We start from the raw sequence: 13,848 nt of genomic DNA, 5'->3' as shown, positions 1-13,848 counted from the left end.
CTATAACTACAGCAGTGGTTCAAATCCAATTAGCTTGTGAAAATAGCACTTATTCAGACACTGATGATGAAATGAAAGTAACTTTTTGTTGTGGGTTTTATTTTTGCTCCTGCTGCTCACTTATGCTGACACAGCTACTGGGTGTTTTGAGTCAAGAGTGAATGTCTCATCCTGGCTGTAAGACTTCCCTTGATATTGAAAAATATTTCTTTATTTAAAAAAAAGACCATTTAAACACATACTTACACATCACTGTTTGTGGTGTAAACACTGTAATTCAAAGATTCAATTGCCATCCATCGCACTGGAAGCCGTCCCTGAAAATTATTTCATGAAAGTTTATTTGTTGGTGGTTGGAATAGCAATATTGCAATTTATACCCCAACAATTGTTCTGTGTGTTAGCCTAATGAAAACTGACTTCATGAAAGCAAGCTTTATCAATTAAACAAACTTAAGTTGTGCATTTACTTGCCCAAGGTACAGTACACATGAAAGATAATAGAAAATTTATCCAGCCAGCATAAAGAGGAAATGGAAATAATTCCTGAGGGACTTCTGACCAAACCTGTGCCTTTGACTACCTGGTGTTATTCCTGGTCTATGACTACATGATGCTTATCACACATCTTCCTCTTTCAGACCTTTCTAAGCATTTGCCCTGGAAAGCTATTTTTTCAGCCCAGAGATCCTGACATACCTCTGCTTATCATCTTACTAACTTTGGCCCCATTCAATAGACTTGGACCAGCTTGTCTCAGCTGGACAAATTCTGGGATGAAAATATTATTTTCATACCTGTGCAGATCTACACACACGTATATATCCTCTTCGTATGTCAAATACATATTATATGGGGTTTTTTTATAGCACACTTTTATTGCATCTCATAACTGGCCACAAAATTGTTATTTAACCACCATCCAGATTCATATAAGTAATTTTCAATTATATCGTATATTATGACCATGGTATAGAATTGATTTACAAGTAATGTATACATATGAATGAACAGAATATTAATATAAATACATGTTAATATAGAATATTTAAATAATCAGTTTTTGTAGTATCTAATAAGTCTGTATTTTTCTTCATATGAAAACAATAGTAAGAAACAAGAAAACAAAAAATGAGGAAAATAGACTATATTAGTTTGTTTTAATCCTTACCATGGTCTTCTTAACATAAACTTCTTGACCTCTTGATAAGCCAAAGTCAGCTATTTTTGCAACATAATTTTCTCCAACCAAGATGTTTCTTGCTGCCAAATCTCGATGAATAAACTTAAAAAAAAAAAAAAAAAGGGAATCACCACAGTATCTGTAAGCTTTATATGTATTATTTTAGTGCTATACTGAAAATTATAAACAGTCAGAATAAGAACAAAAACCAAAACTGCTTTGGTATGTCAATACCAAAAACATTTTAAACTTTATCTGAAGATGAAAGCAGTTAGTTACCATGTTGTTTCTAAGTTTTAATGTCTCTTCCTTGATTCCCCATGACCTAGTGTTTGATAGTGATGATAAAACTAATCTAGTGGGTGCTATAGAAGCTCAAACTAAAATATTACTTTGATTTTACTAAAAGTCACAGTCCCTGAAAAATTAATTGCTGTGCCTTCAGTGGGTAGAGAGTTTAAGACTGACCTGTTTCTGGCTCAAGTAGTCCATTCCTCTAGCGACGTCTGCTGCAAAATGGAGAAGTTGCTGAGAGGAAAGTGTAGAGGCAGTACTGTTGGCAATAGCAAATGCTGGGTCTGTCTCCAGAACTCTGCTTTTCCGAAGGAAGTCCAGTAGATTTCCATGGGGGGCATATTCAATAGCAAGATAAAGATATCCTAATGAAACATCAGATGGTGAGTATATCACAGGGTGAAAGATGGTCAGTAATAGTATTTGGATGTTTGCACTGCTCTGAGGGAAAAAGAAATAAACATAGAAGAGACTAGACGGAAATATCAAACATCATAATTCTTAGGTGCAGAGCTCTTGACGAGCATTTTTTCTGAAGGATTAATGTGGGTTTGTAGATAAACAAGTTTATTTCATTTTTTTACAAATGTTTTAGGAAGATCTACTTATAAGCTGGTGTTTCTATGGGCTGCACGGTCTGGGGTTTTTAAAAGTAATTTTTGAAGTCCATACACTCAAGAGCATCTTACCTCGATGTTCACATGCTCCCAAAAGATTTATGATGTTGGGATGATGACCAAGTTTACAAAGAACTTCAAGTTCTCCAGCAAAGTCTCTGTGGTCATCTTTTGAGGCGTAGTCTGAAAATCAAATAAACATGTATTTATGTTTTCCTTCGAACTGAATTCATGATCATATTGTTGTTAAATGTGAGGACTCTGGGTTCTTTGAGGCACTACTTCTTCAGCCCCAACAGAAAAAGAAAAACTCTTAAGACACATTAGTATGTGCTGAAAAAGAGTAAGATTTTTCAATCAAAGGAAATAGAGAACCTAATGTCTGTAGCAGCCATCTGCAGAGAAAGAAATCATCTTAATATACCATGCCACTTCCCTTATTATTTGAGAATGTAAGAATGTCATAGCAGATATGAAAACTAGCTGTCTAAAATATTTCCTTATGTGTGCTGTTGACTATAACTGCCTGTATGCAGACTTTGCCTTTTTTAAATGATCATCATACTTGAGTGTCTGCCAGTTTGCCTAGATCATGACCTCGTGAAATGCAAGAAAATATATACATTCCTGGCGTATGCTATGCATTACAGTTCTCTCTAGAATGTGGCAGTCACATCTGAAGAGTACAATGAAAATGAGTGATTGTCATAGATGTAGATGTAGATCCTGTAGATGCACAGGTACATTGTCTCTGAATAGCTAAGGTAAAGCAAGATGAGCAAATGTTGTGCCCCAAGGGTAGCTCTGTGCTCTTCTCTATTAAATGAATCTTTTAATGGCTCCCATTTTGCAGATGAACTCACGCTGAAGTTCATACTGATCTACGAATTGAAAAATACAGAATAGTTAATGATATCAACAAGTAAAGATAAATATAAACCAACTGGACCATGCAGAAATACAGTCTTTGCCAGGACACAAATCTTAGCCTAGTGACAGCTGATATGATTTCACTAGCAACTTTGAGTATTCATTTTAGCTTTAGGAGAGGGCTACTAAGCATTTCTTATGACAGAGAAACACTTGGAACAAACAACCAAGAAAAGTCTTTAGTCTCAGCGTCTCCGATCTTTACTACCTTTCATCCTTTTAATCGCAGCATCCATGCGTAAGCCATCTTTCTTAATGCGTGCTTTCAGGACTTGCCCAAAGTTACCTTCCCCAATCACATCTTGAAATTTTATGTCATTCCACTCAAGGACTGGATAAATAGTGGGATCTGGGCTGTTTTTGGCTTTCCTGCTCAGGGTGAGAGTACCTGAGTTAAACTGTACAGCTGGCTCTTCCCTCTGTAACAGAGTTAAGCAAATGACATGAACGGTGATTTCTACTTTACTGAGCAATGCTCTGATTACACTCCCCAAATATATGTGTGCTCACTCATGTACACACACACACACACAGAGCCTGATCCATCCCTTGCTTATGCAAGAGGGAGTGCAGTAGACAGTTATACCTAGTGTAGACACTGACTTCGTCAAGCACTTCTGCCCAGATCCACTAAATTACTCAGGCTCCTAATTTATGCATGTGTACCTTTGTAGACCTAGGCCTCCTGAACAGTTTTACAATCACCTTGAAGATGAAGCAGATGAACAAAAATCATTTGGTAAAACTGATCTCAAAACCAGTTTTAAGTCTTAGGTTTGAGATTTATCTCATATTAAGCTTGGCTAAATCCTGTGCTGATTAGGCTCAGTAGGAAGACTGAGGAAAGAAGAAGCAAGGAAACAAAAAAGAGAGGAAATGATCTTCCTCCATACTTGGGGAGACATCTCTACTTCAGTTACACATTCCCATAAAATACTTCTGTCGGAAAAGTTTCAGGACAAGGAGCAGGAGCAATTCTGTGTGGCCCTGGGGACTGATCACCTTTTTAGAAGAGCCCCCTGCCCCCCTATTTATCAAACAACCTATGCAGATCCATATGTAGGAACTCTTTGGTCCAGCTTCATTCTGTTTCACAGGTTCCCCTCTGAAGAGAGAGAACATCACTGGAAAGCAGAGTGATAGAGACACTACAGCAGGATACAAATATATACATGTATATTTATATATAGATGTCTCTATGTGATGTTACAACCTTCAGCAATTTCCTTATAGCCAGAACTCTTGATGTTGCCATTGACAGATCCTTGGTGTGCTGTCCCCAGTGGAGCAGTTGCTGACGCTCAAAAGCAACATTAAATAATATGGTAGCTTTCAAAATCAGGTACAACTTCATAGAGGGAGAACAGGCTCCTCCGTTCTGCCTGGCTTTATACTCGTACACAAGTGTGACAAGGTAGAAAAGGGAGAAGGATAACTGGTGTGCAACTTTTTCCAAGTCAGGTTTTATACCTCATAACCTATAACTGTGATTGCTTTAGCTCTGGAGTCAGTAGCAGAGAAGCTTTACATCTGTACTAATTGCACAGGTGAAGAGAAGACAGTGGGAAGGCCAAGGAAAATAAATTGGAAAAAACAGGAAAAGGTGGGACCAAAATTAACAACCACACTGACACAGGAAAGCTAGAAACCCACCACCACATTTTGGAAAGCCTGAGCCATTCGACGCTGGAAGTTGGCTCGCTTTAACTGCAGCATAATGAGAAAGGCCAGGAGGATTGTTACACAGGTCATCCCTGCAGAGCCAAGGATAGCAATAAGCAGCATTTTGCCTCCTTTAGATTCATACGGAGCTGTTGAGGAAGCACATAAAGAGTTCGTTATTATTTCCAGGTAATTCTGAAAAAAATATGAACAGTGTATAGCTAAATACTCTTGTCTTGTAAGCTGTATACAGGCATAGAGATACATCCTTTTGTTTTCCAAAAATGTCACAGACATTAGATGTTCTGATTTGCACATGTATGAGCACTGCAGATCCTGCTGAATTCAGGCAGAGCAGAGCTCAGGTCACATTCAGTGATTTAATAATCCTATTATATGTAGCTCCTTTAATTTAGGAACTGTAGGGCACTTTCTAGTGGACACACAAAAATATTACGTGTTGTCACTTCACCAATGACTGGGAACTGAGTAAACTGAGAATCAAATTTTGGTGATGCCTTGTTGTGCCTCAAAATTAAAAGCGAAAAAACCTAAAATTAAAAAATAACATTATGACTTTGTCTTAGCTAACTAGTTTGCACTGCCAGCCATGGCTTGTGCAAGCTCAGCATGATGGAATGACTAACCTTTAGTTTCCGGAAGAGTCTTCAGTTCAAACGATGTGTTTGGGTTGCTCAGGCCAATATTATTCTGAGCATTAATCTGAACCTGGTACACAGTGTTTGGCTCAAGGCCCTTGAGATGGTATTGAGTAATGCTGGTGTTCTTTATGATAATGTCGATGTGGTTGTACTCAGCCTTCCCATAAATTTTGTAGCTGATGATGATGGAGGAGATGGAATGACCCTCAGCAGTTGTCCAAGAGATGACTGAGGATGTGTCTGTGGTGTTAGAAAACCTGATGTTGTATGGTGCGGGAGGGATTCCTGAGAACAAACACAAATACACACAAAGCATTGAAGTGTACATCTTTCTCTTCCCCACAGGGAGCCAAACACTTTCCTCAGTGCTTTTGCTGCACTAAACAGAGGCAAAATTTTGTTGACAAGCTATGGTGACTGAATGCAGTATTTTTTATGAACCTGATGTGCTGTCACCCACATTGCAGTCCTCTATACCTCCAAGAGAGGTTGGAACAGCATTCAGTATACTCCTGTCCTTGAATGAAGATCAGATTATCTGAGCTGTACACAAGGACAACACAATTGCATTCCGATTAATGCAGAAAGGGTTAATTTCCTGCTATACTGAATCATCATTCCCATATGACTCCCAGGTCTCATACTTTCACTGCTTCAGGGAACAATTCCCTGCCAGGATACAGGCTGTTAGAAAGAGGGGAAACTGATACCAACATTTCCACAAATCGCATCAGAAAACCACCAGCAGGGGTGAGTACTAGATTTGTGGACATGCCCATGACTACTAAGCTAAGTATCTTCTGGAAAACAGTACCCTTATATTTTTCTTAGTGCAGTTTGGCATCAGAGCTCAGAAAGCTGGAGTGTTCCATGACAGTCATTGTCACTTCTGTTAATACATGTAGGATCTCAGTGAGGGCCTCCTCACATGGCCTGTAGGGAGGAAGAAGCCCACCTTTCTAGTGTGTGGTATGGGCAGTGGCACCCATCAGCCATTCCGAGGGACACCTGTGCAGATGGGACTCCATTCAGACAGGGCATTTGCTGGGGCATTATGAAAGGACACCACTCACTCTTGGGGAATTCAAAGGCAGTCATTAGTCTTCAGTGCAGCACACAACTACTCTTTGCTCATACAGTTTTTACCTTGCATTGTATCTTGTCTTCAGTCTTTAACTATGACTATTTCTGAATTGACATAGCTGAATTGCAGGGTCTGAGTGTTTTTCTGGAGTAACAAAAGAGCCTGGAGTAGTGAACTCTGAGGGTTCACCATTATGAGGAGGAAAAAGATGCTACGTGTGTTAGAAGCATGAATTGCACTGAAATGAAGATGCAGAGTCCCAAGCTTTTAATTTATTTCCCCCCCCCCCCCCTTTTTTTTTTCTTTTAAACTAATCATTAGTTCCTGATAATTTCCAGCATAAGAATTTCCTTGGACATTGAGCTATCTTCATAATAACAACCACAAGTGATCACCAGGAACTGAGTGCTACCAGAACAAAGGACTGCATTTAACTTAGTCATCAAGTCACAATCAGTCTGATAACTGGAGGAAAGAGGAAGAATTAAACAGAAGGATGTGAATCAGCTACTTACTGTCACTGAAAGTCCATGCATACAGATAGTTGCTCCATTCTCCTTGGGATCTGGTGTTCACCCGTACCCTGCACATATATTGCTGTCTAGGCTCAAGATCTTTAATGATCAGTGTGGACATATTTCCTGGCACTTGAGTAATGACGCTGCTCTCATCACCGTTGTCATTCACGCTTTTCCTTTCCACTTCAACACGAATATCATCCTCTGTCCTCAGTGTTAAAGGATGCCATGACAGATTCAGGGATGTCATACTTTTTGGAAAGAGAGTGAGACCTTCTGGTGGAGGAAGACCTTGGAAAAGCCAAATAAGACAGGGAACAACATTTCATGCGTGTCGGGTATGCAAGTTAAAATAGGGGTACCAGTTGATTCCAACCACTTGCCCTAGATTGGGGTGGCAAAGGGTAATTCTCCCTGCCACCAAACCCAAATTGCAGAAATTACATCTAAGAGGTACTGATAGTCCCAAAGTATCTTATCAACAGCTGCTGTGTCAAGAAAAAGGTCTCTTCACTGAGCTGGTGGTGCAGATGAGCTTTTTAGATGTGAGAAACCAGCTCTTTTGCTCTCTTGTTAAACAGTTCCTGGTGTAATCCTAATTTATTTTCTATGCCTGTATTCAGTTTGGACTGTATCCTCGGTGGACTAAAAGCTTTTCTGCTTGTTCAGACATCTCCATTTTTAAAGTAAACTGATCTAATACTAAGAGGAAGGACTGATCCAGTATTAGGAGGAAGGACTGGCATGCAAAAGAAGTGAATTGTATCTCCGACTCTGCTGCATAGCCATCCAAATTACATAAATTTTCCTTTCCCAGATCCCTCATCTCCAAATCAGAGAGAATAATAGCTCTGTCTCTTTCTGGTTTTATTCACTTCTGGATTGGTTGGGGTTTTCCCTTCTTTTTTTCTTCTTCTTTGTGTGAGGTTATTTTCAAAGATTCTACATAGAATTCAAGTACAGCCTTCTTTGTTCAAATGAAAGTGTTCTGGCAGAGATCAGGGAACCGATTAAAGAGAAAAGCAGCTGAAACAGCCCTTTTGTGAAAAGCCAATGCAACGACTTACCAAGCGCAGCTGTCGTGAAGCTAGCTTGTGGCCCAGGATGGCCTTCCCCTCCTTCCCCTTGCCGACTCAGCTGAACACAAAACTGATACTCCGTTTTTGGCTCCAGATTGTCCAGTCTTTTAGTTGTGCCTTTTACTGACAACAAAAGGAGAAAGTAAAGCCATAGTCCATGCTGAAAAATGTTAAGGAAGAAAAGGTTTGGAAAATATTCCTGAACCACTAACCATGGAAGATAAGATACTTAGACTCTTCTTTTGTTTCTTATTCACCAAGATAAACTATTTAGAAGTATAAAATCTTTATATTTAAGTTGAGCTTCAACCTAGCCTAAGAGATGTTTCCATCTGCCCTTGCTTTAGGACAGAGCAAGACTGGTTGCTTAGGCAGTGTGCATTGTGTATGCAGATCTTGGGTTTTCTCAAATTAGTAACAAAAGTTGTTTGCTACTTGTTAAAGCTTGTTAATGTTTCCTATAATATTTTAGGCTTTGCATAAAATGGTAAAACAGGGCTGTAAGAGGTCATCTAACTCACAAGAAGTCTTCGTTTTACCTGTGCCATTCCTGATAAATACTTAGGTAAGATGTTTGTCTCACCAGAGTGTGTAACAGACACAAAAAGAGACTGTAGATCCTCCGGGATGCCCCCATCCTGCTCACTACTTTTGAAAATCTGCTATTTACACAGGAGATTTCAACAGATGGGCCCAACACCGAGTACAGTTTATCTTAAGGAAGGAGGGGAGAAGTCCTTGGTTACTGAAAACTGAACATGCACTTTTGACTACTGTCAGTGTACCACATCCACAATAACATTATACATAGTGGTATGCAAAAAGTCATGCATCCAGTCATAAAAGATTTAACTTTTATGCATTTTAGAATCTTTTGGATCTAGTCAAGAGCAGACACCACATTAGGTTTCAGCATGCAGCTGAAGTTTGTGCTTAAGGGAATTTAAGAATGCCTTCTTACCTTCCACAGACATCCAGGACTGGTAACGTTTTGCTGGCTTGTACAGGAGTTTTGTTGACACAACAGGTCCATCTCCAAGATGTAACTCAGCATTGATATCAATTATGAGAAAATTATGTCCACTGTCTGTCAGCCTTGGGGCATACTGTGGCACAGGAGGAACTGAGCAAGAATGCAAGTATTAAACCAGCCTTTTAATTCCCTGTATCAGTAAAACTCTGGTATCTTCCTAGATCAACAGGAAAATGGGAGATACTCTTCAAAACTCTTATGAAGTAGACAGGGCTTTACACCCTAAAGTTGATGGTTTAGATCTTTATAAAAAAAACAACTTGTATTTATTTCTAATTCCTACCACCACGCTTTTTTTTTAATACACAATAGTATGTTGCTTACAAAGGTTTTCTGCTCATATTCTGACCGTAGACACTTGTTCAGACATTTTCTTGCAATGCAGATAACCGAAAGCTCTGCCATGTTTGACTATAAAGCTGCCCTTAAAAGCAGAGAGGCAAAGACATTTAACAAGATTTGTGCTTTTACCTTTGACTGTAACTTGAAATGGTTTCTCTGCCATTCCTGCTACTGTCTGCACACTGCAGACCCAGGTTCCTGTGTCACGGGGCTGGATTCGATTAATTGTAAACATGGCTTCAGAGCGATTACTGGTAACAATTAGGGCAGGCTGAAATGACAAAAGATGTACAGGACCTGAAAAATGTGGGCATGTAGGAAGATTCCCATGAGACTTTCTCACAGTTTAGGAACTCATCCAGCGTTCAGTGATTTCAATAGAAATGGTCTGCAACGGTCTGGTCAATTCCATAGTTTCATATGTGCTTATGAGTTCATGAGGTACCTCAGAATATCGAAATGTTACATTATGCTTGAAAACCATAGTGTGCACTGACTACAGACCAAGTAAAAAATAAACATCAGAAATAATAGGAAGCAATTAAATCAGGAGCCTACCCTTAGGACAGTTCCGTCTTGCTTCAAAAGTTTAAATTCTTCAGATTTAGGAAGTGGCATCCCAGTCGCTATACAAAAAGGCCTGAACTCAACACCAGAATTGAGTTCTACAGGATCTAGTAAGTTTTCTATCTGAGGTGAAAGATCTGCTGAACCTACAGAAGATATATAGTATTTTAATGTCAGTCTTTAAGCAGGACTTTAAAAAGGCAGCACCAAAACAAGTTTAGGTGTACAATGAGCACCAGTAGTATAGGTGTCTGGGTCTCCCTTCATTCATGTGAACATCTACAAGGATCACACTTAATCAAAGTCAGCCCTGCTACAGCAGTGTAAATGTCATGTCAGAAAGAACAAGCCCTGTGCCCACTCTCCTTTGTTTTGCTCTCCCTTCTCCTCTCTTTCTCACTGACACTCCAAGCACAGACAGTGTAGCTGTTGAAGTCATACACACTTTTTGTGCTGAATGTACACTACCTATTTACTCTCCATTTTGTTTGTTTATAAGAGCAGTCAGATCACAACAGCATAGTTTGGCTGGTGGATCACAGTCTTATTTCTCTGCTTGTTTTTGCACTTGAAAGCTTTTACAAGTTAACACTGGATTTGTCACTTTGTTTATTAAGCAGAAATTATAGATGCTGCGTGCATATTGTAAAATACTGTGTGTGAACCTTGTCTGAAACCAATGAGATTCTGAATGAGGTGTACTCAGCTTTTCAAGTTTAACACTTTCAGAGAGACAGAGCTGTTTTAAACCCTGGGGTTGTGTTTGTGTCTCAGTCGTTAATTTCAGATCATGAGGCACATGGTATAGAAATGATTGTATGAAGATGAATAAGAGGTAGGTAATGGTAAAGTACCATGAGCCTATCCAAAACCTGATTGTGGAGGTAGTACATGCAGCTTTTGTCAGTAATTGATATTAAGGTCATTGTCAAATTCTATGGAGCCAGGTTTGAAAATCTACCTCTAATGAAAGCAAGATCAGATGAAATGGTAGCGTACAAACCTGCTAATTGCAGAATATGGGGCAGAGGCTTAAAAACACTGTATTGCAATAAGGAGGTACAGCAGTGTCTGTCCCCCTGGAAGATAATCAACAGAGCAAAGATACCAGGCTGGAAGGCTGCAGCGGTAATGCTGTACCAGCATAAAGATCTGTTTCAGTTACACTGGGAAAAGCCGTTTACTACCGTGTTACCTTGCTTTACCTTCTTTTTCACACTGCAGACCATGCCATCCAAGGGAGCAGATGCAGCCCTTAAATCTGTCACATGTCCCTCGATTGTGACAATTACATTTGAGTTTGCAATCCGACCCATAAAAACCAGGGTTGCATTCTGCAAGTACATATGTTTCCAGTTAGTGTAAGGGTACTAGAAAATATTTTCTATCAATTTTCAATCTCATGAATCAATTCTCCAGTAGGCTTTAGTTCCCTCAGCTGGCTTGAGTTTGAAACTATATATATATTAGTGCTTGATCATCCACAGAGCATCCTGAGAGCACACTAATGTAAAAAATGTAGAGCACATTTGTATCCATGCCTGTCATTTGTGGACTAGATGACAATGTAGAAGTTTCTTCAGTCTCTGCTGTTTTTTCACTTACGCTGTGATAGTGTCCAAAGGCTTCATCAGGTATGTGGCCATTGAACAAGATGACACCTATCCATAAAGGAACTTGTGCTTCATGTCCCAAAGACATTGCAGTCTAATTGAAATAGCTGATTATGCTTAGTATTGCTCAGCAATGAATATCTGTTTGGCATCAAATTGCTCAGTTCGACTTGTAGAAATATGGCAAGACTGGAGATGCTAGAGGATTTTTGGCATCTCAGTAGAACATCAATTAATTTTGCAGAATAATTTTAATAGTTTTCAAGTTTACTATGTCCTTTTTCTGAGAATCTGACATGGTCCTCTGACATGGGTGAAAATTATTTTTCCTCTTTTACAGAATGTAAAAAATCCTGTCTTTTATTCTCCTCCATTAGTTCTCTTCTGTATTTCCTATGTGCAGCACACAAAGGACTCCACCATTCCTCCTGTTTTTTACTATACCTTTATCACATTCCAGCCCCATCCATCCTGTGGCACAAGAACAACCATATGGATCCGGTAGACAGAACATATAGTTTCTGCAGCCATAGTTTTCCTTACAGCTCTCTTCACATGTTTTGCCAAATGTATTGGCTCCACAAGCTATTGAATGAAGAGGGAAAGAATAGTCTAACAGCATTAAGTCCACAGAAGAGCTAATGCTTCTAATGATACAGCTTTAGACAACAGAAAACATGAATTAAAATAAAAAAATCAGCATTTTTACCATGCAGATACCAGATACATTAACATCCATAATAACTTAAGCCATGGCTGCTCTAGTGGTTAAGTTCAGGCAGCAGAAACAAACATAACTTTCTGAGATGTGCAGATTCATGAGCAAAGCATCCATTGCTTTGGGTATGTGCAGACAGAGCTTCAGCAGTAAATCCTTTTTATAAGCCTTTAAAATATAAAATGGGCAAATAATGCCAGGAAGACCAAATAGTCTTCTTAGAACTTCGTGGAAATGCCAGGCTTAGGTTTTCGCTTTTCTGGTAAGACCAATGCTATGCTGGAGTGGTTCAGATGTCAACTATTCCAATAGCTTAGCTCTAGTATTTGCAGAGCTACAATCCAGTCAGAATATTAGGATACATATTTAGCACTGAACCCAAAAGTTACTTGGAGAGATAAGAGCAATGTGGTGCCTGCTGTAATTCTTCCAGAATTCAAACTAATTTACAGACATAGATATGCACTAACAGATATATGCTGTTGATATGCCTCTACAGAGGGAAATTCCCTTGTGAGCACATTAGCAGCTTGTTCAGAAGTAGCCAGGGAGTCTCTAACACAGGGCTGCATTTCCCAGTGCCAGTGTATCCTTAGGATCTCCTATTTTACCATGCATTTAATAGTCAGTCAGTAGCTTCGAGCATACTGATTTCAGGGGAACCATAGCACAGCCCAGGTTGGAAGTGACCTCAAAAGATCATCTGGTTCAGCTTCTCATGGGAAAAGGAGCCTAGGTGAGGTTATCCAGCACACTGTCCAAGTGCATATTGACCAAGAAGAGCTGAAAACATTCATCTCCCTTAGCAACACAAATTCTACTAGCAGAAGAGGGGGAGAAGTTAAAACACAAGAACATCCTTACTAATTCAGGGTTTATCTCACCTAACACTGTCCCGTCTCCAGCACCAGCTGTAAATGATATATGTACAAAGGGTGAAACGAGGCTTCTCCATTTGCTGCTTCCATCAATAATCTGCCAATTTATGCTACTGAGAACAAATTAACAGTCAATCTGTGAAAATAATATTTGCTTACCTTTCTCACATGTTTTTCCCATAAAACCTGGAGGACAGATGCATTCCCCAGTATCTTCATGACAAATGCCATTGTTCATGCAGGAAGGGCAATGGGAGCTACAGGAAGGGCCCCATTTCTGGGCTTCACATCCTTTTATGGAAAAATTTAATGACATATTTGTGGTCTTCTTATTCAGTAACCAATCAAGTACTAAATTTGTTTTTAATTAAGACAAACAGTAAAATACGTAAAAATATGATCCACATGGACCTCCCAAAACCCCAGCCAACTGACCTAATGTAAGAAATCACTTTTTTGATTGTGAAAGTGCCTCTCTCTGGATCAGAAGCGCTGCATAGTATGCAGTAATGCTACACAAAATCTTCAAAGAAGGAACTAGGAAAGTCTTCCTTTCTTTGAAACCAGAGACAGATTATTTTGTCAGAGTAATTTTGGAAAGAGTAAGTGGAGAAAGATGTTATATTTAAGATTTCTATTCTTGCAGCAGGGATCCAAGACCTACAAAA

At 39.3% G+C, this 13,848-nt stretch overlaps 1 protein-coding gene across 1 annotated transcript in view; it reads right to left on the bottom strand.

The window, feature by feature from the left end:
• TEK (TEK receptor tyrosine kinase) overlaps nucleotides 1–13,848 on the bottom strand; it is a 43,770-nt gene that overhangs the window by 6,367 nt on the left and 23,555 nt on the right. Inside the window, exons 5-19 of the mRNA XM_056325089.1 lie at nucleotides 13,340–13,471; nucleotides 12,029–12,169; nucleotides 11,177–11,305; nucleotides 9,963–10,117; nucleotides 9,534–9,675; nucleotides 8,991–9,152; nucleotides 8,018–8,152; nucleotides 6,948–7,241; nucleotides 5,334–5,633; nucleotides 4,678–4,835; nucleotides 3,233–3,443; nucleotides 2,167–2,277; nucleotides 1,652–1,842; nucleotides 1,172–1,285; nucleotides 247–317 (exon numbers count right to left, since the gene is read on the bottom strand). Coding sequence (XP_056181064.1) covers nucleotides 247–317; nucleotides 1,172–1,285; nucleotides 1,652–1,842; nucleotides 2,167–2,277; nucleotides 3,233–3,443; nucleotides 4,678–4,835; nucleotides 5,334–5,633; nucleotides 6,948–7,241; nucleotides 8,018–8,152; nucleotides 8,991–9,152; nucleotides 9,534–9,675; nucleotides 9,963–10,117; nucleotides 11,177–11,305; nucleotides 12,029–12,169; nucleotides 13,340–13,471 — 2,446 coding nt within the window. The remainder of the gene's footprint in view (nucleotides 1–246; nucleotides 318–1,171; nucleotides 1,286–1,651; nucleotides 1,843–2,166; nucleotides 2,278–3,232; nucleotides 3,444–4,677; nucleotides 4,836–5,333; nucleotides 5,634–6,947; nucleotides 7,242–8,017; nucleotides 8,153–8,990; nucleotides 9,153–9,533; nucleotides 9,676–9,962; nucleotides 10,118–11,176; nucleotides 11,306–12,028; nucleotides 12,170–13,339; nucleotides 13,472–13,848) is intronic.

This window comes from Falco biarmicus, chromosome Z (genome assembly GCF_023638135.1).
Source record: "Falco biarmicus isolate bFalBia1 chromosome Z, bFalBia1.pri, whole genome shotgun sequence".
In the NCBI taxonomy this organism is placed as follows: domain Eukaryota; kingdom Metazoa; phylum Chordata; class Aves; order Falconiformes; family Falconidae; genus Falco; species Falco biarmicus.
Note: the sequence above shows the minus strand (reverse complement) of the source record. Positions and strands in the feature narration are given on the sequence as shown.